Consider the following 26,127-nt stretch of genomic DNA (forward strand, 5'->3'; position numbering starts at 1 on the left):
AATTTGTCTTTCAAACATCTCGAATCAATTCTCGTTCATTTCATGTTTCAAGCATTATACAAATATAGCACTGCGTCTGTTTCAAAGATGACTGGGACAGAAAAATAGTTTTTCATTCTTGACAGGACAGCCCCTTCAAAAAAAAGCTACCAATGTCAGGTCAGAGGAGACGGCATTGAATGAGGTAGTGGAGAAGGAGTGATGTTTGATCAGAATTTCCAATGTGTAGCCTACTAATCACTTATGAACCATATGCAAAATTGCATGAAACTTTTTAAAGATTCAAAAGTAATTCTGTGGGTCAAAGTTATGGGTCGCTCTGTGCTGGAAAATAGTTTAAGTTAAAACAGGGGAGCGGTTAAACAATCTTCAGATATCCATCTAAAAGCAATCACAGTCCAGAGTAGGTTGGTTATTATAGCCTAATGTTTTGTATTGACCCAGCGGAATTCCGGTCTCTAGTTTCAGTCTTTTTTCTATATCAATAATTGTAGATGGCCGTCTTTCGAAATTGCACGGTAATACCTCATCATCCACACAGAACCAGATAACATATGGGCATGAGAGAGGACATGTTGGTTTGTTTTGCACAAGCGAGTGGGAGGAGCGTCGTCACTGACGTCCCGTTTAGCCTCGCCCCCTCTGTTTGCTCTCTCAACCCTGTTTTCTTTCGGAGTCCTCTCTTCGCTCTGGTGCCCCCTCAAAAAAAAACTCTCCGTGGAAGAGCTGCAGGGCTGTATAGATGGCAAGCCCAGGTCCCACGGCAGTCATGGCGGCGCCGTTGGCTCACTTTGAAGAGGACTGGCAGGACTTCAACGAATTCCAGCCCTCCTCCTTCGAGGCGCCGGATGAACTGGATCAGGTGAACTCGAATGCGAGCGAAGCGGCGTCGGGCCTCGACGCTCACGCCGACGCTGAGCACTGCTTCTCCGGGGAGTTCTGCGGCTTCGAGTCCATGGAAGACCTGGTCCAGGACTTCGACGCAAAGCTGAGCGTTTGCTTCCGAAACTACAACACGGCAACTGAACATATTGCGCCCATCAAGCCGATCACAGAGGAACATTTCCTGAAGGACGACGAGTAAGTATGTATGGTGTGCTGGAATTCAACTTTTTGACCGTACTGGCGTTTAAAAGGCGAGCCCCATAGCTCACGTTAGCCGGCTAGCAGTCTAGTCTAGCCTAGCTTTACTTCATGTGATTAATCAGAGTTGGGCAAACATCTCGGTGGCAAGCGACCAGCAGGACGTTCACGACCTCTTTAAACGCGATGCCCTCCATTGAGTGACCTATTTCTGAAAATAGAAGTATTATCTGATTGTATTTAATGGTGAAAACTCCCCAATTGTTGCACCTCTCCGGACAGTTTGAATCGTCCTTTGTATGGGAATGCCTTTGGTCACAAGTCCACGTCTGTCATGTCAGAGTGGCGTTCTGTCATGTAACGTTTGGAGTGTTTTAGTGTTATGAAGTGAGGGAACGCTTCCCAGATTAGGTTTATTTTTAAAAGTGACACTGTTACAATTTATTCACTATGGTTTATCATTTAAGCTGACGTGTATGTCAATGACGCCTACATATAAAAGCATGAATCACGCCCAACGCCAGTAACAACAACGTTGTCATGATATATCATTGCTATGTCCTCTTTATGAAGCTATCTATTTTGTTTTATGTTTTGTTGGATTTCTGCGTTGCAGTGGTGATGTGGCTTAAAGTCCGACCCACCCATTTGCAGCCTGAGGGTATACTGTATATTACCAGTTGATCATTTATTTGATTAATGGTTTAATGGTTGATCAATTTGACAATTTATATGCTTTATAGGTTTAATAAATCCTTTGACTTGGTCTTCAGAAAGTGATGTATCATCAAAGTTGCACGATCTGAACTTGGCTAAATTTCAACCGCAAAGCCACCTTGTAACCGTTTTCAGATGGGCGTGTCAATGTTATGTCAACACATGACCCCTCTGCCATCGTTGTGCATAAAATCGCAACAGATTAAACCATTATCCACACTCGCTTTTATCTTTCGGGGGTTGAGACCCTGTTGCATATGCGGTGAAGAAAAGGACAGGGGGAGTTTTTAATAGGTCCCCTGTCGAAATGCTTTGCTAGCCCTTTTTAGCCGGACGTGTTCGGGCTGTTAACTACCGTCCATCCAGCGACCCCATCGCTGGGTCCAAGGGCAAGGATGGCAAGAGTGTCTGCTTAATGTCAGTTTGGCAGAGACGTGGGTGTGTGTCGCACTCTGTGCATCTAGGACAGAAAGGAGAAGTAGGCGTTGTTTTTTATAATGGGTGTCAGAGCTACACAAAGTATTAGGCGATGTCTATTCACAGTGGGGATGCATGTGTTGACATGCCAGGGACACTATGACATCACTTGAGGGGACAAACAAAACAATGATGCAGAGCTGACCTGACATAAGGGGGCACAGCACTCGAGCCCCGATCTGCTCCAAGCAACGGCGTGGGTCAGAAATAAAACTACAAAATCGTTGATGTCGCACTGCGTTCTCACACACTGAGACTGCCCAAACTCCCTGTGTTTTGCTTATTGTGCCAACATGCATCAGAAGAATGACGATGCAGAAAAACCATGACACCTCTCAAATCCAAAAATAAAGTGGTTTGCACACGGTGAGATTTCACCTCATGTAGCAAGGGTCTTAAGTCCGATCTCAGTCGACCAATGCTTCTCTAACCTGAATATGTTGGCTTGGGTTGAACAAAGCTGTAAGTAGGGGCTCGCGAGGCATGTGGGCTTCTGTGAGTGAGTGGGAGGCGGCGGAGTACACACCACCGCCGACTCATGCGTGTGCCAGCAATGCGAAGAGGGTGTAAAGGAAGCCGGCTGACTCACGCCTGTTTGTTTTTTTTTGCATCGCTTGTTCTCTCTCTCTGTGGCCCAGGGTGTGGAACGCCCTGAGCGGTAACTATGGCAACGTGATGCCTGTGGACTGGAAGACCTCCCACACACGCTCCCTGCACCTGCCCACACTCAACCTCCGCCCGCACAAGGTACCATGCCCACAGACATCTCTCTGTCTCCGCCTCTGTCCAACTCTTTGTCTTTTACGTTCGATTGAATCTTGACCTGAAGTGACTTAGCCGCTTGCTAAACTCATTCATCCTGCATTAAGTGTGTGGAACAACCCGGATTGTTACAGCACCAGCAGAACTATTAAGTTAATGGCATTACTATTACGGGGTTTCTTGGTACTGCTTGAGGCAGCAAGTGGTTATCGATTCTCCTCGTCCTGCCAAGGAGGAACTCATGTTCATCTTGTGCTCGGCAGTCTTGCCTTTGTCCACTTCCTGTAAATAAGTTCTCTATTTGTAATCCGTTCATCTTCATGCACTGAGTTCGATTGAATCTGACCCCTCTCTCTCTCTCTCTCTCTCTCTCTCTCTTTCTCTTTCTCTTTCTCTTTCTCTTTCTCTTTCTCTCTCTCTCTCTCTCTGGGTCTCGGTCTCTCTCTTTCTTTCTCTTTCTCTTTCTCTCTCTCTCTCTCTCTCTTGGTCTCGGTCTCTCTCTCTCTCTCTCTCTCTCTCTCTCTCTCTCTCTCTCTCTCTCTCTCTCTCTCTCCCCCTCTCTCTCCCCCTCTCTCTCTCTGGGTCTCGGTCGGCCAGGCGCTTGACAACCAGTCCCTGGACCTCTCTGACGACGAGGAGCTGCGGGAGCAGATGGACATGCACTCCATCATCGTCTCATGCGTTAACAACGAGCCCCTGTTCACCGCAGAGCAGGTGAGGTACACACACACACACACACACACACACACACACACACACACACACACACACACACACACACACACACACACACACACACACACACACACACACACACACACACACGCGCGCCTTAATGAATCATTCATGCACGTCACCTCATCACCTCCCGTGTATAAGAATGCAGCTTATGAATGCTCAAAATGTGCATGCGTCTGAATCGACTGTAAGTCGCATTGGATAAACGTGTCTGCTCAATGATGAATGTTAAAACGAGGGAGAAGGATCACAATTTAGTTGTTCGGTCGTCCATGTTTGTTTACTAATGCCCTCACTCAGGCATGACGAGGCACTCCAGCTCTCAGTCAAACTTTAGTCCCGGATTAAAAATAATGTGTCTAACACTGTGGGGTGGCTAATCTTTCATTGTTCTTATTATGAACCAAGCGTTTTGCACCGCTTTTGCGCTAGAATATATATTTTGGTCGTTGTTTTGCTCATTTCTTTTCATTATGATAATTATTTTATTTTCTTGCGTTTCAAAGGCAAGACTTTGCATTAGCCTGGCTGACGGTATATCGACGTTGATTTAGGATTGAAGGCTTTTCTAATGTGTGTGTGCAAACTGTGCATTGTGGTGTCCCTCCCAGGTGATTGAGGAGATAGAGGAGATGATGCAGGAGTCTCCTGACCCGGAGGAGGACGGCAGCAGCATCGCCTACCAGTCGGACCTCTCCAATCTCTCTGAGGACCTCCAGGCACTCAAACACTCCCAGTCCAACTCCAGCTACCAAGACCGTAAGACACACACCTGTGGGTGTGGGTGGGTGTGTGGATGGGTGTGGGTGTGGGTGTGTCTGTGTTTGATGAACGTTGATCTTATGACGAACCATGATCTTGTGACTGATTGTCTTTTAATCACTTGGTGGAGGGTGTAAATGAGGCCTTTTACACCATATCCAATGTAGAGCTGGGACTTCACACTCATAGGAAGTAGGCAGGACTCTTATATAACTGTGTGTCAGATTAATTACTTTCCACTGCATGTGTTTGACACGTTATCTAATACCCACAATGCATATATGCCTGGGTATACAGCTTAACTTTCAGATATAAATTGGATTGAGAATAAAATAACCAGGGCATAACAACATATTCCCTTTGTCCTTTCCATTTCCAAAAACTGTATGGATCTAACCAATTTAAAAAAGAAAAGACACACAACAAACAGAACTTAAAGCGGAATCATTTGTTGTTGTAGCTGAGTTCGACAGTAGAAAAGAGAGCAGAAGAGAGACTTGGAAACAACCAAAGTTCCCTCCCTCTATGTTTCTTGGCCATTGCATAGTATTTAATTTCTCGTACCTGTGCTTGCCCTGCAAGATTGATTCCCTGAACCGATAAGGGAATTGCTCATACAGGGGTCTGTGTGTACTGTGCACAGCGTGTCAACTCCAACAAATGCCTTTCAATCACTAATAGCTGACTGATGTCCAAGACATTTTCGAACAAATCACACTCAAATAAAAGCTCTTACACCTTTAATAAGCCCTAGTTTGCCTCGCCCAATCAACCTCCCTCTGTCCCGCCCCGCCCAGGGCTGCGGCAGCTGTCTGTGTGTGAGCTGACGGAGGCTCTGGAGGAGGTGGAGTCGGCCATCGGCCGCTACAGCGAGGAGCTCATCCAGGCCCTGGCCCTGAGGGACGAGCTGGACTACGAGAAGGAGGTAACCTCCCTCTTCTATTACGCCCCCGGGCGTCACGACAACAAGTGCATTGGACCGACCTTGTGACTGATACAAGCGTTTGCCAGCCATGGGCGGCCAGATTTGTGGAGGACGAGATGTGATTACTTGACGTTACTTTCTATTCTGTCTCGGGCTGTCTTTTACTTTTTTTTGCTCTAGCTCTCTATCGCTCCATCTCAAAATATGGGAAACACTTTGGATGCTTAGAAAAGCAATTTATAATGCAATGATTAATCATTATGTGACCTCCAGTGTGTTCGCTTTTCTAGCGTTGCATAATTTTTAGCTAAGTGCACTTTTCACTGCAAGTACCACAAAGAGCGAAAGTCACCGACAAGCCAACAGCAAGACATGGTGTGTGTGTGTGTGTGTGTCTGTGTGTGCGTGTGTGTGCACGTGTGTGTGCGCCTGCGAGCGCAGGTGAAGAACAGCTTCATCTCGCTGATCATCGACGTGCAGAACCGGCAGAAGGAGCAGCGCGAGCTGCTGCGCAAGAGGAGGAAGATCCGCAGCACCACCACCATCGGGCCCAACGGCCAGCGGACGGCCAGCACGCACGTACCGGGAACGGTGAGAACCCCGACCACCGCCCGCTCCCCTAACACAGACACCAGGTTACAAAGACCCGCGCGGCGGTGAAGCCCATGCATGTGGCCGTAGGTGGATGGAATGAGTTTTGTCAAATATATGTTTTTATGTATGTACACTAAGTGTAAACGCGTCACAGGTTCATAGGCAGGGTCCGACATGAACCGTTAGTCGAGTTGTTTTACCTGTCAGAGTGGAAAACGCATTTCTTATTTTTATGTATATACTTTTATCCGCCAAATGGTCAAATCATTCTGCCTTTTGCTGACGGCAGATCTTCCTTTGAGACCCTCTTTATGGGTGTGTGTAGTGGACCCCAAGCCGAGTGTGTGTGTGTGTGTGTGTGTGTGTGTGTGTGTGTGTGTGTGTGTGTGTGTGTGTGTGTGTGTGTGTGTGTGTGTGTGTGTGTGTGTGTGTGTGTGTGTGTGTGTGTCTCTCTCTCTCCGTGCCAAGATGGCGTGGGGCTCTCTTTCTCTCTTGCCTCCTCCAAGTAGAAGTCTTTTCATTCTTTCTCTCTCTTTTACTCTTCTCCTTTCGCCGTGCTCTCTCGCCCGTAGCTCCTCACTCTGGAGGGATTGTCCACAGTCATTCAAAATGGCCTCCGTCAAACTTTCGGCGGGCCTGAAGGGGACAAGCAGGTGCCCCACCTTCCTCTTGCTCTGCGTATTTCCTCCAGCCTGCTTCTTTCTTTCTTTCTGCTTGTCCCCTCCTCCTCTTTTATTTATACACTCATGACTGTTTCTTTCCGCACAGCTACCCTTCTTTTTTCTTTGGATGCGTTTGTTTTTCCTTTCTATTTCAGTCGTCAAATTTATTTGGCTCCGTTTGTTTTTGAATGCTTTTAACAAGGGATCGCCTTGACTTTACTTTTTGCTGCCGTCATTTCCAGTCATCTTACTTTTCATTGTTTATGTTTTGGTGCACCAGTTGCAAGGCTGTTGACCTTCCATTTGAATTGCATGAATAGCAGTGCATGAAAGAAAACAATGTATAACAAATAAAAATTATTGTTTCATGATCATTAAAACAGATTGAATGTTTAAGATCATACCATTATCATTGTCCTTAAAACTTTCATATGATTTATTATTTTTCTTTTGTATTCCACTCTCTCTGTTCTGTTTACTCACTATTTACTTTATTCTCCCTCTCCCTCTCTTTGTCTCTTTCTCTGTCTGTCTCTGTCTGTGTCTCTCTGTCAATGTCTCTCTCTGTGTCTATCTCTCTGTCTGTGTCTCTCTGTCTCTGTCTCTCTCTGTCTCTCTCCGTGTCTATCTCTCTGTCTGTGTCTCTCTGTCTCTGTCTCTCTCTGTCTCTGTCTCTCTCCGTGTCTATCTCTCTGTCTGTGTCTCTCTCTGTCTCTGTCTCTCTCCGTGTCGGTGTGTCTCTCTGTCTGTGTCTCTCTCCGTGTCTCTCTCTGTGTCTGTCTCTCTGTCTGTCTCTCTCCTTGTCTATCTCTCTGTCTCCGTCTCTCTCTCTGTCTCTCTCTCCGTGTCTGTCTCTCTCTCTCTCTCTCTCTCTGTCTCTCTCTCTGCGTCTGTCTCTGTCTCTCTCTCTCTCTCCGTGTCTGTCTCTCTGTCTGTGTGTCGGTCTGTGTTCTCTGCCCTAGTATCTGACCACCGTGATCCCCTATGAGAAGAAGGCCGGCTCCCCCTCCGTGGAGGACCTCCAGATCCTCACCAAAAGTATGTGACCGCCTTTCCCTCTGTCCCCGTGACCTCCTCCTTCTATCCTCCAGAGCTCTGCATCACGATGGCTCCTTCACTAACGCTTCATGCCATGTCTCTGCCCCTCAGTTCTCCAAGCCATGAGGGACGACAGTGAGAAGGTGCCCAGCCTCCTAACAGATTACATCCTCAAAGGTGAAACCCCCTCCCCTCCCCTAATCTCCTGACCACAGCCTCGTAACCTCGACTTGCGTAGAAGAGATGTCGTACTACCATAGCATGTACTGTAAATAACACTGCCCTCTAGTGGTTCAACATAATAGACCAATGTCCACTGATGATTATGTCTGGGTTATTTCTGGTGACCAAGCTTTTTCTGGGGAAGGGTCGTGCTAAATAAAAGCACAGCGGAAAACACTCGCTCAGTGAGGAGAACAACGTTCAAAATGGCACCTCTTTGGCCAGCCTTTCCTCTTTTTGACGCGTGCCTTCCTTGTGTCTCGTTCTGCTGCGTCATCCTCTTGCTAGCTCTGGTGTGAGCACGGGGGAGATGAAGGTTTGTAAAGGCACCGATGCATCAAAAAAAAGTCTTTGCACTCATGCTTCATAACCCTTTTTTTTTGTCTGTTCCTCTTTTATTTTGTCTGGCGTGGTATATCACTTTTTTTTTTTCTTCCTGCGGAAAACTCTCGCTATTTAGTGCATCATGTGACGTTCCGTGCTTGTGGTTCGTACAGCTACAAATACTCAGAGGTGTGTGTGTGTGTGTGTGTGTGTGTGTGTGTGTGTGTGTGTGTGTGTGCGTGTGCGCGCGCGAGCCAGGGCTTATGCTTCCTAGCTACGCTTGTCGTACTAGAAGCTGGATATTATGCACTCAACTCATTTACCTCTCATCCACTCTGACCTCCCCTCATGGTAACGTTAGTGCCCCCTAGTGGGCGCCACACCTCAATGTACCCACAACCGCCTCGCCTAACCGCCCTCTGTTCTGCTGTTGTGTTCGCAGTCCTGTGTCCAACCTGAAGCCCAAGGGGAGGAGCCAACCGTTTCCAGAAACCTTCAGGTCATCACCTCAGAGACTGTCTTGATCGATGCCTTCCTCAAACCCCCCCCCCCCCCCCGCCCTTCCAAATATGAACTTTACTCCTTCTTTATTTGTCTTATGTGGCCATATTTTTGTTGGGTCAAATTACATTTTAACCGCCGATTAGACCTGTGGTCTGTCGGTTTCACCTCACGTGTAACCTCAGTCTCACACACATCGTTGTGTTGTCGTTTACTTTATGTTTAGGTTTTTAAAATGTGTCTATTTTACTTTATTTTTGATTCTGCACGTCGACTTGTTTTGTGTTAGCCAGTATTCAGTATTACATCAGCGGCCCCGAAGCTCTCTGATTGGCCAGTGGCTGCTGTATGGGGAAAATGATAGGATGGATGTTAGTTTTTAAAATCTCGGGACACAGCCGAAATGGGAAGTCGGCTGTCCTGTTTCTGGGAACGTTTTCTGAATCACGTGATGTTTGCGTCGCTGCAGTTCTTTCTTGGGAGGAGAACAGTCGATCAGGGTGTTCTCTGATCTCGGAATCCGATCCAGCATGAATCTGTTGCTCTGATTTATGCTGGGTGCGCCCCTTTTATCGATTTGTCTCAATGAGGTACAAAGCACATATATTTTAAATTTGTAGGCAAAAGAACAAAAACTTCACTCTAAAAAGTGAAAATCACTGCGCAAGCATCACTGCATGCCACTTTTATGCTTGGCAGAGCTGCATTAGTCCGATAGAGTATATAAAATATGTATTTTTATTAAGAAAAAGGCACCTATACAAGACTTCTACGGAATGTCAAAAAGGGAAAAAAGTGTAATTAAGGTTTTAATGTAAGAGATTTAACTGGGGAGCCCGTGTTCAGTGTCACATGTTTTGTGTAGTGGGTCGTTGAGGCCAAGACAGAGACTTGGTACTGCTAATAGTTACTCTTTAATTTACATTGAAGTTTCCATTCAAGTGCTGTTGTTCACCTTTGGCCCGCGAGTAGCGTTATTGGTTATCATTGGTACGTCCGGTTTATTCAAGCAATGAATGGAAAAATGTTAAAGTCAGGTAACAAAATAAATGGCATTTGTCCAAAAAGGCGATCATATTCAAGGAACAACTGTGGTAGGTCAGGTTATGTAAAGTACAGAGGCATCTCAACCGCCTGCTTGCACGCAGATAAGGAATATGTCATTGCTGTTGTTGTTAAATACCCCACTGAACTTTATACTTTCAATCTCCTAACCTTTAATAATCCTATATTTTGTCCTCCTCATTGATTGTTGATCAGTCGCCCCTACTTTTAAAACCGGCCATATCTCTGGAAAGGTGGTTAACCTAACACAGGGATCCAAAGCCATCCAAGCATCTCCTGAGTTTCTCTGTGTCTCCTCAAGGTCTCTAGTTTTCAGGTACTATCGACAGAGTTGGCTCTTTAACAAAATGGCGGTTTTAAAGGATCCAGCGGGTTTAACGACCCGACATTCCAGAGCACATCCTAACGTTTTTCCAGTGCGGCGTCGGGAATGTCTCCGCTGCGAACACGAGATCACGACGCGCAGCTCGGCAACATGCGTCAGGGCTTAGATGTCAGTTTGTCAGGAGATACTAAGTCAGTCTGTGTGTAACGTAGCCTAGCGTAGCTCAGCAGAAACATCTAGTTAGGTGTTCTTATCAGTTGTAGACCTTTTTTTCTTTTTTTTTAAGGTGGTGTTGTCAGCTAGAGATGAATCACGCTCTGCTCGTCACTCCTTTTAAAGGCTGTTGTTGTCCTTAGCTGTTGTATCACCGCCGCGTCATGGCAACCTTTTTTTTAGGGACCGCTTGACGTTTAGTCGCCGCATGGATTGAGTCTTTCTTTTAGTGTCAGGTCTTCAGTCTTCATGGTCTTTATGACACCTATTTTGTCCCACCAGCAGCGAAGAAGAGATACAGGGAAAGATTGGTACTGCGATGCGTTTAGCCGTCGCACAAAGCAGCGGCCAAAGTTGCGTTGTGGTAACGGCAGGGGTTCCGCCAGGACGTTTGGAGAACACTGATGTACAAATGAACGGTTTACCTTTTTGAATCAGGACATGTCCTTCCAGCTTTAAGAAGCATTCGTAACCCAGCATGTGCTGCATGCCATTTCAAAACGCATTTCGATGACCATGCCATGTCAAGAATTACTAACACCTCCCTGAAAAGGGACACGATGCACGCAGCAGCACACAAGATTTGACATTTTTCGGAGCAGTTTGCACTTTTCAGATGATTTGATAACTCGCTCACTTTAAATCTCAAGAGAAGAATCGCAACGAGATGTTGAGTTCTTGAACTTAAACGGAAGTTTTTTGTGCCGTAGAAGCAGATCTGAGACACGCTTCCTCTCAGGATGAAGCCCTTCTCCCCCCCCCCCCCCCCTCCCTCCCTCCTCCCATTAGGTCTTTTAAACTTGCATATCAGCATAATGGCGTGTTGGAGATTTATATTTATACATTGCAAAACCAGCAACATTAAAAGAAAAAAGGCTGCCTTTTTAAATGCCTGAAATTTGTATATAAATTCATCTCATTGATTTTAACGCAATATAATTCTTTCCCTTTTTGGGTTGTTTTATGTTTACTGTCTTTATGTGATATGTACTTGCAGTACATTAATTTATTATGTGAATGTTTTGTACCCATACTATTAACTTTAATGGCACAAATGGTTTGTGCCCAAATTGCATTGCAACTCATTACAAATAAATTAATATGATCATTTGATGCTCTACTATTTTATGCATCCTGGATTTAGCCCTTAATGGAATACGATCTATGAGCACATTTGTTATTTTGACATTTATTAGATGAATTCCATACTCTGCTGTTGGTCACGCATATCAAAAAGCTACAATTAAAGCATAACGTAAAGCATTAAAAATGCAAGATTAACGTATATAAAAGTACATTTGACTAACAATTTTTTATAAATTCACAGTGAAATCACTTCATTGCTGCTGGCTTTTCGACACTGTGTACAATAAAATAGGTTCATCACACGCAATAGAAAACCTAAACGAAAAAATGTCAAAGATGTTTTTACATTGATTGGTTAGAAAGCCGATTCATTGCGATAACGCATCAGTCCAATTACGTGGAAAACCTTAGAAGGTAAACGTAATGCTTGGTTTCTGTTGAAATGTCATAATAAAAAAAAATTATCTTTTTGCCCTATAATAGTTCCATAGCCTTAAAATGTATATACCCACTGTATACCCCATATGTCCTCCATGACATCTGTCCGATCAGAATAACACTGGTGAAAGGACGATTCCTATAGGCTTTTAATCCTGGCCTATTAAACCCACGCCAGAGTGTACTTCAGGTCCAGAACTGCTTCCATAGTTTAAAGCTGTGCTTCCTAACTGTTTCTGGCCGTCGCTGTATTTATACGTCTAAATATGGATTCCCGTTCATCGTTTGAACCATATCTGCAACTTCCATGAATATCAATGTCCCAGTGAACCATGCTAGGAACCATAATGATGTGTGCATATATAGGGCCTTCACAGGACCTTTCCTTCAAATAGTGAACACTCACAAGTCGGTGTTACCCCCATATACATAGCAGGCGACCCCCACTGGGGTCCCCCACCCCATGTTGGGAAACACTGTTTTAGAACGTTTATTACATCTGTGTTGTTAAAGAGGACGACGGTTAGCATGTAGCGCATGTGGCTACACACTCGATCATGAGAATGTTCAGTTTACAAGGTGGGGGTCAAGGCTCCGTCCAGGGGGGGGTGGGGCTGGGGTCACAGGTTGGTGTCGGTGAACATGGTGTGCTCCTTCCTCACCGTGCTGAAGCCTTTGATGGTGTCCACAAACTCCTCGTCTTCCATGAACTGCGAGAGAGGAGCGGAACAAAATGTCTTTAAGGAACGGTGTAGGAAACGACACACTAGAACTGGTTTTACTTCCACTGACCTATGCCCTACTCCCCCCCCCCCCCCCAACACACACACACACACACACACACAGCAAGCATTAATGACTTTAAATTTCACTAGCATCAGATAAGAACCTTATTCTCATATTGGCTAAGAGTGTCCTGCACCCTAGACTGACACGAGGGAATTATGCACAAATTACGTACAGAAGGCTATACACATCATACGGCCGCCAATCATAAAGACATCAAATACATCAAAGGCATGACTCCCATTTAAGTAGCAGTGGTGTCTTGTGCCGTTCCTCCATTGCTAATATATAATATTTAACCGTGCATGGTGATTAGACAACTGCCTCAAGTGCTGCTGGCGGCGATGTGCAAAGAACTAGAGCAGTGTTTCCAGTTCTCATGTGACACAGGCTGTGTTCTGTTCTCCTCTTCCTCCTCCCAGTGCTTCTGGAGGTGCTAACGGGCTGAGGGAACACAGCTCGTCTGTTAGAACCTCAGGCCGGCCGGGCGGGCGGGCGGGCGGGAGCTGGGAGTGCTGAGGCCGTGTCTGTTCACGTTGTTTGGCTGCGTGCTGCCCACCTTTTAAAATAGCAGTGTCATTACCCGGGTCAACTCGTTCGCCGTTCGTTTGACATTCATTGAGAGAAATGTCGCGGCAGCGTGATGTGCAGATGGGTTTGTTCGTACATTAAGTACGCACCGTTAGTCATTTAATTTAGCTGACGTTTTTAATCCAAAGCTACATTGAACGATTATTGTTTTTAGATGCATCCTTCACGAGCAGGGGGGGGGGGGGGCAACTTGTTCAAGGATGACTGCCAGCACGTTGGATTTGTGTTCGAACCCGGGACCCTTTCGTCTGTGGGTCAAAAGGCTGTTCTGCATTTAACACAGTGTTGATGGTGGTCACATGGAGTGGGCTGCGTGTGAGCAATAATAGGGGTTACACACACACAGGCACACACACACACACACACACACACACACACACACACACACACACACACACACACAGCGGCCTTACCAGCCCGCTGTCGTGGCCCCCCTGCACATGGGGGTCCCACACGTCACTGTCGTCCGCCAGGGACTTCCCGTCCAGCGCCTGGCTGACGCTACGCCGCAAAGAATTCTGGGAAGGAATATGGGCGGAGCCGTAGACGGTGGACACGCTCAGGACCCCGAGCTCCGACGGGGGGACCTCGCATTTGATATCCAGAATCTCCTGTGGAGGGCAAGGTCATCGTCACAGGCGCTTTCCATCAAGAGGGTCTTAATGTACGGGTCCTGAATTGGCTGGAGGTGACAGCAGGACTCTTACCTCTGCGTGCATGGTGAAGCCCTTCAGGGTCACGTTGTTGGAGAAGCCTGCCGTGTCGAACTGTATCACAAGGCAGAAGGGGGGGGGGGGTTATCTCTTGCTCGCGCTCTCTCTGCCTCTCTCTCTCTCTCTCTCTCTGCCTCTCTCTCTCTCGCGCTCTCTCTGCCTCTCTCTCTCTCCCTCTCTTTCTCACACGCTCTCTCTGCCTCTCTCTCTTTCTGCCTCTCTCTCTCTCTTTCTGCCTCTCTCTCTCTCCCTCTCCCTCTCTCACGAGCGCTCTCGTCTGCCTCTCTCTCTCTCTCCCTCTCTCTGTCTCTCTCTCTCTCTCTCTCTCGTCTGGCTCTCTCTCGTCTGGCTCTCTCTCTCTCTCTCTCTCTCTCTCTCTCTCTCTCTCGTCTCTCTCGTCTCTCTCGTCTCTCTTTAGTCTGCACTGTGACTATGCGCAGTGGGGGCCAAACCTTAATCGAAGCGAAAGACGTGTCGGGGAGACAACCTTAAAGTATTGGGGACTTTACGAATGACCTCATGAGTGCGATTTGAGTGTGGTTCTGGTCGGCCGATTTAAACATCGGCGCGTCATTCTGAAGAGTCTAGCAGAGGCTTTAGGCGTCATAACATATCACCAGAACGGAGCTGCTGGGGGGGTACACCGCGATGCGGTTCCTCTTCTGCTGGGGGAGAGACACCAGCGGGGGTCTCTCCCTGGTGAACGGGGGTCTGCTCAGGGCCTGGAGACAGGGGGAGGAAATTGAGGACAAAACACCGCAAAACAAAGAATGGAATACAATTGATTCGACTTATCTGTAGATTTAGCGTTCTGTGATCAGCAAGTACACGCACATCTACTTTGTTTCCCTGGGACCATAAATACTACACCTGCTACCACAACACCTTGATGATGATACAGCCATACCATACACCAATACTAATAGCAGTAGTTTTTCTTTATATTTCAACGTGAAAACCATAGAGGAATAGAGGAAAGGTGTACCATCGTATAGACGGTATCAACACTACAACATAAGGAGAGCCTGTGCTTTAGTTAACACTTCTATGAATTAAACATGCACCATGGCCTTGTTCCCATTAGCAGCTTCTAGTGGCTTGAGTTGTACCTACAGCTACTGTGTGGAGGGAGGGTGAAAACCATTTGGGTGGACTGGCTTGTGTAGTGCAAGTTACAACGTGAAGGTTTACCAATAGATGTTTGCATACACTGTGACCCTGTGATGACCTCCCCACCCCCACCCCGGCCCCCCACGTGCCATGACTGAAATGACACCGCTCAAACTATGAGGATGAACGAATGAAACCAACCCAATCTAAAGCCCAGATGGACAGAGCGAGCAGACCCAGACCCGGACCCAGCCCCCCCTCCATCCCCTTGTTCAGGACCAGCCGCCCCCCCCCCCTCACCTTCAACACCAGCCCCAGGACCATGGCCAGCAGCACCAGGAACACAGCGGCCATCACCACCGCGAACCAGAGCTCCTTGTGGACCGGCATCGGGGGCCCCGGGCCCCCATCAGCCCCCTCATCGCCCCCCACTGAGACCCCCCCGGGGCCAGAGGAGGGTCCCGGGGGTCTGTGGGGAGAGTGAGGGGGGGATGGAGGGAGATGGAGGGGGGAGGGAGGGACATGAGGAGGGGGGGGGGAGGAGGGAGGAGGGAGGTGGGGGGAGGGAGGGAGATGGAGGAGGGAGGAGGGGGGAGGTGATGATGGTGGAGGGAGGGAGATGGAGGGGGGGAGGGAGGGACATGGAGGAGGTGGGGGGAGGGAGGGAGATGGAGGAGGAGGAGGAGGAGGAGGAGGAGGAGAGAAAACGTGAGGGCACGACATATGTTACAACGCGATCAGAGAGTTACCAAGCGTTCATACGCTGTCGTTGTGGCAACAACAAACATTTAGTCCTGGGCAGTTCCACCACATGATCCATCCTGTCTTTATACATCTCCCATGAAGTCGCGTTTAGATTAAGGAACATTCAATTATATTTAATCTACCGAGGAGTATCCAGAGTAGCCGCCTGGTGCGTGGTGGCTAACCTGTATGGCGTTCAGGGCCTGCCCTGGGCCATAACAGGGACGCCCCGGAGCGGGGCGGTGCGGGGAAGAAAGGCGATCAGGCAATAAGGAGCGCATGGTGCGGCCAATAAGGCTGTAACCGGACCCCCTGCCGGCTCCGTGTGACAGGCCGTCCTGCTCGGACCGTCCTGCTCGCCAACACACCACCGCCTATAACTCCAGAGGAGCCCTTCTGCTCTCGTGTTCACCGTGGCTGCTCTGGGCTGCAGCGTGTGGCGGACAGGCTGGTGTCTCCCTGTACATACTCCCTCTGTGCTTCATGATATAACGGTGAAAAGACACCCAGCGGCTTAGAATGTGCGTGACAACATGTCAAAGCGTCCCGTAAGTACAGTGGGACCTTCTCGTGCTGGGGCGGAGCAGTGGGGGGGGGTAAGACAGCAGAAGCATGCTCTTTTGAATGATTGGGTGTCTATGTGTACATTGGCGTGGGAACAGAGAGTCTGTGTGTGTGTGTGTGTGTGTGTGTGTGTGTGTGTGTGTGTGTGTGTGTGTGTGTGTGTGTGTGTGTTGATGGTGCCCACCCCCCCCTCCACACAGACTCACCAACACTGGTCTCCGTGGTGGGGTCTTGGGCGCCCTCTCGCCGTGCGATGCATTGATCAGGGGTGGAGGAGGAGGAGGAGGTGGAGGTGGAGGAGGAGGAGGAGGGTGGAGGTGGAGGAGGAGGGTGGAGGTGGAGTTGGCGGGTGGACTAGGAAGAGCTCCCCCGGTCTCCGGCCTCCAGGCTCCGGGAGCAAACACCCGTTCCCCCTATCAATATTTCACCACTCGCCGCTAGAAACTCTGTTTCACCCCCTCTGCTGCTCTAGGGGTCCGGGGGTACAGAGAACCTTCTGGACTGAACGCTGACCGACCGGCCAACGGGCCGAATCTCCTGGACTCCCCCCGGTCCAAATAGTTGCTCCTCCGGTAAGGTCGAGGGACAAAGAGAGTGCTGGGTGCCTCTCTCTCTCTCTCTCTCTCTCTCTCTCTAGCTCTCTCTCCTGGCCAGTTTCCCATGATCCTTTGCGCCTCATCCTCCTCCTTTGGCGGCGCCATGGCGACAACAGGTGTTGCAGGTGTCCGTTTACAAACGGGCGTGCGGTCAGGTACGTATCATTACGCTGATGCGGAGACGGTGTGTGTGTGTGTGTGTGTGTTTGTGTGGCTGCCGGCCCACATGATATGCTTCTAAGTCCAGAATTGTTTGTCTCTAAGATCACACACATTTATATAAGGTTTCAGGAAGGTTTCAAATTCACAACCTGATGGTAAAAGAAAATGTGGGAGTCAAATAATGTCTCCTTCCCATATCTTATTAATAATTTTGCGGCACATTTCTGTTCTTCATTTGTCCTTATTTTATAATGTACATTCCTGCAGTCAGTAAAACAATTAATAGCGGTTAGTTGCATGTATACATTATACAACCACCAGGGGGCGCCAAGCAGCAGCCCTTTTGGGAGATTGGCAGTCAGCTTTATCACTATGAAGTCTCGTGTCGCTTATACGTTATACTTTATTAAGCGACCTACTCTTGACATTAAATCAGTCATTGTGTTGAGGCCACCTCAACCTCAATCTCTGTGAAATATCAGTCTTATTTTTTATTCAAGGTTAAACATATGAGATAAATATCATTATAGCATATACCAGCATTATTAATATAATGCTTATTAATATGTGCTTATTAATATAATATTTTGTATTCTATTCTATTCCATCTTCTATTCTATCATATTCTTGGTGATCCCATAATTATATTTTAGTAGCTAAATGAATAACTAAAATACCAATTATATAGCTTTCATTACTTTCTTTATTTTTTAAACGCACGTTGGCAAACTCCAAGACAAATAGCCTACTATTGGAGTAGGAGTAGGCCTACACTGACACACTGAAACGTCTGAAATGACCAGTGTTCTTCCTATTTTGGTTTGCTTCTGTGTTTTGAGCTTAATAATATGAAGGTCATGTCAATATCAAATCATAATGTCACGTCAAACCTGGCTGGGCCAATCACGCGTCCTCCGCGGACACATGGATTAAGATTCCCGGGGAATCCCTGACCTTTGACGACATTGCATACGACCCACTGAATTATGTATAAAGCCAGATAAAGACCTTTCGTCCAACCTTAAAAAAAAAAAACCTTTGTAGCGCTATCAGACGGTAAATATAAAGCTACTTAAGTACATAAATAAAATACGTTCTTTTTATTTTTTTGCTGTGAACCCCCCTCCCCCCCCAACCCTTACATTAACAAACTACCCTATTTGATTTATATTTACAGAGGAGCGTGTGTAATAACCTAATCAGCATGCACACTCTCTGCTGCGACGAAGACTAGGGACAGTTCTTTTATAGAGGAAGTGATCTCACTCCTGAGTGCCAGAATCAGTCCTTTTTTTTTTTCTTCCTCTTTTTTTTTTTTTTACGGCCCATCTCGAGCCTCAGGCCCAATCCATCATTAAGAAGACGGGGGGGGGGGGGGGGGAGGGCGGGAGAGACACAGAAGCTAGACACGCACTAACTCATTTACACAGAAGGGTGGTGGGGGCGGGGGGGAAGGGATCATTCACCATCACTAGCTCACTTACTGACGGCTGGTATGGTGGCAAAAAGAGAGAGAGAGAGAGAGGGAGGTTTCTCGCCCATGCATCCCCCATCCCCCCTCAACACCCCTTCTGTCCTCCCCGCAGGTGGATAAGGAAGTTGGGCCGAAAGATAAGGTGCTAAAGAAGAGCTTAGAGCGTGGGTTAGGTTTTTCACAGTCTTTTATCGGAGTGCATCTTTAGTTTTCCTCCGTTGTCGTTCATTCCCTTTCCATGCCTTGTTCGGTCTTTTTTTTTAATTCCTCTCCGCCTTTCCTGTCCCGTCCTCAGCTTCCTTCTCCTCTCCCCTCATGCATACACTGTCTGATTCTATTAACTGTAAATGCTCTGACAAAGACTTAATAGCAAATAGCCATCTAATAGCAAACAAAATCACGGGATGAAAAAAACAACAACTCCTAACCAAATGATCGTATTTACATTAAAAGCAAAGTACAACATAATATATCCCATATATGAGATAGGAAAATTTAAATCTGCAAATGGAAAACTGGGCGCGTGTGAGAGAGAGCGTGTGAGAGAGAGAGAGAGAGAGAGAGAGAGAGAGAGAGAGAGAGAGAGAGAGAGAGAGAGAGAGAGAGAGAGAGAGAGAGAGAGAGAGAGAGAGAGAGAGAGAGAGAGAGAGAGAGAGAGAGAGAGAGAGAGAGAGAGAGAGCGTTACTTAGGCCCTGGACTTAGATGTGGTTGTGACGGTGTAGGCCTTCCTAGCATGCACTGTTGGTATTAAATTCCTTATTTACATAGGCTATTTGTGTTCAGTAGATAGAAAGACATCAGCTTGCTTTGTCCCTAAAATTCCGACTTTAACGGCCTTCCAATTATTCACTGGGGCTCCTGGGTGATTTTACGACATCGTAGTTAAGAATAAATTGGTCCATTTAAGTTACGTACGTACATGTCTTGAGCCAAAGAGAGGCGTATTCTAAGTGTCTTAGTTTGCAGTAGTCCCAATTAAAAATGGTTTTAATCAGCTACATAATTCTCATTTAATTGTTTTAATTATGATTAGGTGTCACTTTATGGCTGACCAAGATCATCTCTACACATAAAGCTGTTAAACGTGTACAAATGATGTATATCTCACATGATGAATGCCTCTACTGTGATTTACACCTCTTTATATAGGGATGAAGAAATACAGGAAGACAGGGAGAGCAAAAGTATTAACAGCTTTTTTTTTTGATTATCCATATGAGAGAGAGAGAGAGAAAGAGAGAGAGAGAGAGAGAGAGAGAGAGAGAGAGAGAGAGAGAGAGAGAGAGAGAGAGAGAGAGAGAGAGAGAGAGAGAGAGAGAGAGAGAGAGAGGGGGAAAGAGAGGGGAAAGAGAGAGATAGATAGGGAGAGGGGGAGAGAGAGGGCGAACGATAGATTGGGTGGGAGAGAGAGAGAGGGTCAAAATTCAAATTGAATTGATGTTTCAGACTTTTAAATAATAATAAAACAGCTTTCTGTTTTGGCCACTTGCTGTAGAAGAAGTACAATGGACTTTGAACTTTGAACTGGGGTATCATCTTTATTGCCCAAGAATCCACCTGAGAATGGTACCGCACACACGTCTCACCTGAACAAGGCTTAGTTGCATCTTTGAACATCATCTCTGTTGGCATTGGACTATATATATATATATATATACACATCCATCATATATATATATATATATATATATATATACACAGATATATATACACATATTATATACATAAGCACATATATATGCATATATATACACGTAAAGATATATATATATATATATATATATATATATATATATATATACATATGAATTGTGTAGATCTATATATATATATACATATATAAGTACACATCTATAAATATATATAAATATATTTATATATAGGTGTACGTACAGTTGAACCATCTCCACATAATATTGCTAGGTCACATATATTTCGTCACAAAAAAATATACACACGATAGTGATTCACTACCTTGCACTAAAGGGCAAAAACTTAAACAGCTTAGATTTCAGAGTCCTTAGTGAATTAATATTATGCTTATTCCCTTCATTTTGAACAGGTGCGTGTGTTTCCTTCATTTCGATTTAATCTCATTTTTTTTAAACACACAACAAAAAAAAACACCCAGCAAAACAGATCGACAGAGAGGACCACCAGAGAACCCCCCCCCCCCCCCCCCCCCCCCCCACCCCCTGCCCCATCCAAGCTTTATGGCTAAAAAAGGATAGTAGTGCACCACATTGGGGATATAGTTTATCATACAAAAAAGACATCAAGCCTCTCAGAATTCAAGTTATATGGCAGCCATTTTACGTTGTTAGGGTTACAGCTATGGTTCTACAAACAACTTTACTACGACATAATGTTATCAATGTTATCAATATTATTATCTTCAGTATTATTGTTCAAGTAGTTAGTCCACTTATAGCTAGGTTGGAGAAAATGGTGGTGGTATGGTGATGGTATGGTGATGGTATGGTGATGGTATGATAATGGCGGCCTGGGTTGGGGGTTAGTGCTAGGCGGCTAGCGATCAAGCTAATAAAAGCAAAATAACTTTTTTACATTTTACATTGTTTAAAAAAATCTTTGAGAGAGTTAGACTTGCTGTCACTCAGAAAGGACAGATTTATCAAAGGAAAAATAATGCAGAATTAAAAATAAAGAAATTAAATCAAATGCATTGAAGACTATTTTCTGTACAGCTGGATAACTGATGTATTTTAGTACTTTACTTCCCTGAAAAAGTCTTATGGGCCCCTGCGCTTTTTAAATGAGATGTTACACTGAGATGTGAGATATTAGTGTCTAATATTAATCGCTGACATGTACCGTTAATGTTTGACACATAGTAAATGGAAATACAGCAACAATTATATATTTTTCTGTCATTACAGGCCAGGTTCTTAGTTATCATTTGCTGGTATATTTAAAAATTAGTCTCAACTCTTTGGCAAGACTTACCTCTCCACACACTCAAATATTATTCTTCATATTATTATTATACAAAAGGAAAATATAAAAGAAAGAAGGCCCTCTAAAAGCACTAGAGTGGATGTTTGAACAGGCTTGAAGAAGGTTTCAATATAGAATAATCCATTAAGGATCTTCAAGTATCAGGTCTTTTGACATAATAAGCTTTGCTTCAGGCATGTTACAGTTGTAGACACCTACAAGAGGCCTCTGGTGTACAAGAGACCAGGTCCGTCCTATTCCAACCATATGTTTCTATTTAGACAAGACCGAAAGAAACAAATGTACCTAACCGCAGCAAAGTCGGCCGAGTAAAGTGTCCGACGTCAAAGTTCAGAAACCGCAGAAACTCCGGCCCCGAAGACCGTCAGCGCCACGCTGAATATCTTCACTGCACCGTTTAAAAAATGTTCATTCGCATCTCAACTAGAGCAACCCATTAAAAAAAGAAAAAAAGAAAAAAAAGGTTGTTTCTAAAAAAACAAAATGTCCGCCTGCTTCGGGTTTTCCCACCTCTCGAATCGACGCCTTCCTAAACTCAAAACAAGAGTCACGTTAAAAACGTGACTCTCAGAGCCCCCCCCCCCCCCCCCCGGGACGGTGCACCCCCCAGTCTGCCTACACACATCGGGATGGGGTGGGGGTGGGTGTGGGGGATGGGGGTGGGGGAGGAGGAAACGACGACCTTGTGCCGTCGTCACATCCGAGGGGGGGGGGGGGGGGGGGGTGCCTGTCAGGCCTTGGCGTCCAGCAGTTCCAGGAACAGTTTGTGCATGGGCACGCGGCCGTCCTGCTTGATGCTGCAGAAGTGCTGGACCGCGCGGGCCGCCGTCTGCCGCAGCAGGGGGAGGGACATGATGAGCTTGCCCGCCCTCCGGGGGTCCTCCGGGTGGCAGGACGCCTCCAGGTCCTGCAGGGCCGCGTGCAGGACATCCTGCAGCCGCTGCACCGCCTCGCTGTCCTCGATCTGCATGGAGTCTGGGGAGGGAGAGAGAGAGGAGGGGGGGTTAAGGCTTAGTCACGGTTCAACGTCGACGCGGCGCAAAAGACCCCGCGGACGCTTTGACGCGGTCGCAAACGTGTTTTGGTTCCGCGTCAGCTTTTAGCGAGCAGACCAATCACGGCCCTTGTTGCTGCGCCCACCTCGACGCAAGGGGACGATCTTCGGGAGGCGCACGTCAGGCACTTGCGGTGGGCGCGAGTAGGGTCCGCAAGGACGTAATGGGTCCGAAACCCCCCCTTGCGTTGTGTCGACGTGGAACCATAACTGAGCCTTTAGTGAGCACTACGGAGTTCACAGAGACAAGGCGGACAGTGGGTGTGTTTTTAGCAGGAGTGCACCAAACATTAAATGGCGTTATTTTTCTTCTTTTTTGTATTCTGTTTGATGGGGGTTTGGTGCCTTTATTGACCGGGCAGTGGGAGGAGAACGAGGGAACGTGAGATGAAGAGAGAGCGCTGGGATGGACCATGCAGCATGTCGGGCTGCAGGTTCGGAATCGAACCCCCCGTGGCTTTGAAAGGAGCAACCTTAGTAAAGGCTTCGGTTCCAAGAAGGAAATCTAACCTGGCATGGCACCTTTCACGAATCGTTTATCTCACAAGAGGCACATTAGGCAGCTGATGAGAGACAGAGAGACGCAGGTACACGGAGGTAAACGTAACGGCCACTGATCTGATCTGTGTGACGTACCCGAGTTGGCGAGCGCGATGGCTTTGAGCACCACAAACTCGGGCTTCTCCAGTCCCAGAGCCTTGTACTTCTTCACCAGCTGCAGCACCGAGTTGTTGAGGTCCAGCAGGCCGGCCAGCTTGGACTGGTCCTCGTCCATGACGTAGTCCTCGGCGTACACCAGCCGGTCCTCCAAGGTCAGCGAGCGGAACACCACGCGCAGGATCAGGATCTCCATCCAACCGCTCTGTAGTAGACTCATCTGGTCTGCCAGGGACAGGGAAGGGAAGCCTATAGAAACGGGGATAAAAGGTAAAGTGGGATTGGTTGAGTGTTTTCGGTCGAAAAGACAAAGATGAGCGGAACGTGAACCAGCGGGATCAACGCAGAGACGTGGCGAAGGACAGGCGAGCGTGATCGTGTTTCAATTAACCTTCCCGTTTTAATCGGGTTCCACTCTGTATTTATGATACAATCCATTAAATATAGAGCGTTCGGTGAGGCGGCAAGCTGTGTTTGACACGGTGATTGGCCAATGACTGCGAGGGAAAGACTGTGCCATTTACAATTACACCAGTAAGCGCGGGGCGATAGATAGTTAGATAGTTCATTACTCTCAATTTCCTATAGGAATATAATGACTCTGTGATAAGGCTGGGTTGCCACGCAGACATATGTGAAATAAAGGCGCAGCGACGGGGACCGCAGAGTGGTTTTTACCCGGGACTCTGGGACATACCAAGGCAGCCATTTAATTGCCAATTACAATTACCTCACGCGGAGATATGATGAAAAGCACTCAAGTGCCCGCATGCATGAACGATTGAGGGCGCGCACACGCACACACCCACACACCCACACACATCGCCCCTCGCTCACACACATGCACACGCACACAACCAATCATAATTAAAGAGACAATTTTACAGAGGAAGAGGAGGAGGAGGACGAGGATGAGGGGCGGGGGGCATTTTTATTTTTGACACCCTCATTGATTGTTATCTGGATCTGAAGGTATTTACAATCGCCATGGGAACGCCCCGGGCGCCATTCTCCCTCTTATCTATCCCTGATTGATTGGAATCACTGTCTGTGTGCTTTCATTAGTCAATAGGGATCAGTATAATGACACCGAGAGATCAATCACTCTAAGTGTAAGTGTGGGTGTGGGAGTGTGTGTGTGTGTGTGTGTCTGTCTGTGTGTATGGATGATGGTGGTGTGTGAATTTGTGCGAGTGTGTGTAAGTGTGCCTGTGAGCTTCTGGGTTCCTGATGGTGTGTGTGCATGTGTGTGTGGGATTGTGTGTGGATGATGATGATTATGTGTGTGTGTGTGTGTGTGTGTGTGTGTGTGTGTGTGTGTGTGTGTGTGTGTGTGTGTGTGTGTGTGTGTGTGTGTGTGTGTGTGTGATTGTGTGTGGATGATGATTGTGTGTCTGGATGATGATTGTGTGTGTGTGTGTGTGTGTGTGTGTGTGCGTGTGTGTGTGTGTGTGTGTTTGTGAAAATCTATTGATAGATTATGGAAACAACACCCACAGCTTCTCAGTGTCAGAGCGCTGGGAGACGACAAGATTGACGAGACTCTCAGCGGGCGCCATGTGGGGCCGTGGAGGAGCCAGGAGCCAGCTATCCATGTTGGTTAGGTCACACACAAACAAACACACACACACACACACACACAATCGCGCACACACACAAACACACACAAGACAACAGGCACACATACACCTCACATACAACGCACGCACGCACACAAACTTTGTCACACTCTCTCTCACACACACACACACACACACATGTACACACGCACACAAACACACACAAAAGAACAGGCACACATACACCTCACACACTTGGACACACACACACACACACACACACACACGCATGCACACACACTCTCACACACAAACACACACGAATACACACACACACACAAACACAAACACACACGAATACACACACACACAAATACAAACACACACACACAAACACAGGCAAACATACCAACACACACACACACATTAACACACACTCTGTCACACTCTCTCTCACACACACACACACACATACACACTCACGTGCACCCAAAAGTGACAGTCGCGGTAAGAAGCAAACCAAAAAAGGACAAAGCACGGGGGACGGCCGGTCTTTAGCCAGCTCATCTGCCAGCACGGCCCCCCTGTCTTCAGTCCTCATCACCGTCAATCGGCCCTGATGGGGATGGATGGGCGGGAGAGCGCCCCCAACATGCTCACCTCCCCCTGGGCTACAGGACTCAGAGCCAGGGCCTATTAGCCCCCCGGTCCCTGGTCCTCTCGGGGGCCCCAGTGGACGGCCGCCCTGCCCTGTCCTCCGCCACTCATCCAGAGCCGATGTGACACGGCCATTACGCTGCCAGGAGAACGGGGCCTGTCTTTTATTATTTCAACGCACACTTTAAGTCCCCCCCCCATCCCCTTATCTCCACCCTGAATCTTCTCTTGTTCAGATCGTCCTCCTCTTAACTCTGGTTCTCCACAAAATAACGCCTCGCCCCGTCCTTTCATCTGTCTTCATTCCCCGGACCGTCGTTAATGTTCTTACTTAGGTCTCTCTCTCTCTCTCTCTCTCTCTCTCTCTCTCTCTCTCTCTCTCTCTCTCTCTCTCTCTCCCTCTCCCTCTCTCTCTCTCTCCTCTCCCTCTCCCTCTCCCTCTCTCTCATTCTGCTTTCTACGGGTTAGTTCTCAAAGGCTTAGTCACATTGGTCAGTTATGTGTTCCTCCAGGTGTCTCTCTACCAGTATCTTTATCTGTTTCTCTGT

General features: G+C 47.1%; 3 protein-coding genes across 4 annotated transcripts; 1 reads left to right on the forward strand and 2 right to left on the reverse strand.

The window, feature by feature from the left end:
• Positions 1-649: 649 nt before the first annotated feature.
• On the forward strand, positions 650-12,476 carry fez2b (fasciculation and elongation protein zeta 2b). Of its 2 annotated transcripts, XM_056581359.1 has the most exons (10): positions 650-1,080; positions 2,916-3,024; positions 3,637-3,753; positions 4,389-4,536; positions 5,337-5,464; positions 5,906-6,055; positions 6,631-6,711; positions 7,683-7,758; positions 7,870-7,935; positions 8,747-12,476. In XM_056581359.1, exons 1-10 carry the CDS (start codon positions 743-745, stop codon positions 8,761-8,763), a joined length of 1,230 nt encoding a protein of 409 aa, XP_056437334.1. In that variant the 5' UTR covers positions 650-742; the 3' UTR covers positions 8,764-12,476. The 2 variants fall into 2 exon arrangements, with proteins under 2 accessions (XP_056437334.1, XP_056437335.1); XM_056581360.1 differs by lacking the exon at positions 6,631-6,711 and having other exon boundaries at positions 651-1,080; positions 8,747-12,475.
• Positions 11,956-20,577, reverse strand: si:ch211-57i17.5 (usherin). Its single transcript, XM_056581908.1, has 6 exons — positions 20,567-20,577; positions 15,433-15,601; positions 14,640-14,744; positions 14,017-14,076; positions 13,723-13,920; positions 11,956-12,642 (listed from the first exon to the last, which is right to left on the reverse strand). Exons 1-6 carry the CDS (start codon positions 20,575-20,577, stop codon positions 12,553-12,555), a joined length of 633 nt encoding a protein of 210 aa, XP_056437883.1. The 3' UTR covers positions 11,956-12,552.
• Positions 20,578-22,380: 1,803 nt separating this feature from the next.
• On the reverse strand, positions 22,381-23,718 carry LOC130374929 (estrogen-related receptor gamma; the record flags this gene model as incomplete). The annotated part of the gene is made up of 2 exons (XM_056581909.1): positions 22,381-22,627; positions 23,343-23,718. Coding segments are annotated over 2 exons (621 nt in total), but the record flags the coding sequence as incomplete, so codon positions are not given.
• Positions 23,719-26,127: the final 2,409 nt, after the last annotated feature.

Source organism: Gadus chalcogrammus, chromosome 21 (assembly GCF_026213295.1).
Source record: "Gadus chalcogrammus isolate NIFS_2021 chromosome 21, NIFS_Gcha_1.0, whole genome shotgun sequence".
Lineage (NCBI taxonomy): Eukaryota > Metazoa > Chordata > Actinopteri > Gadiformes > Gadidae > Gadus > Gadus chalcogrammus.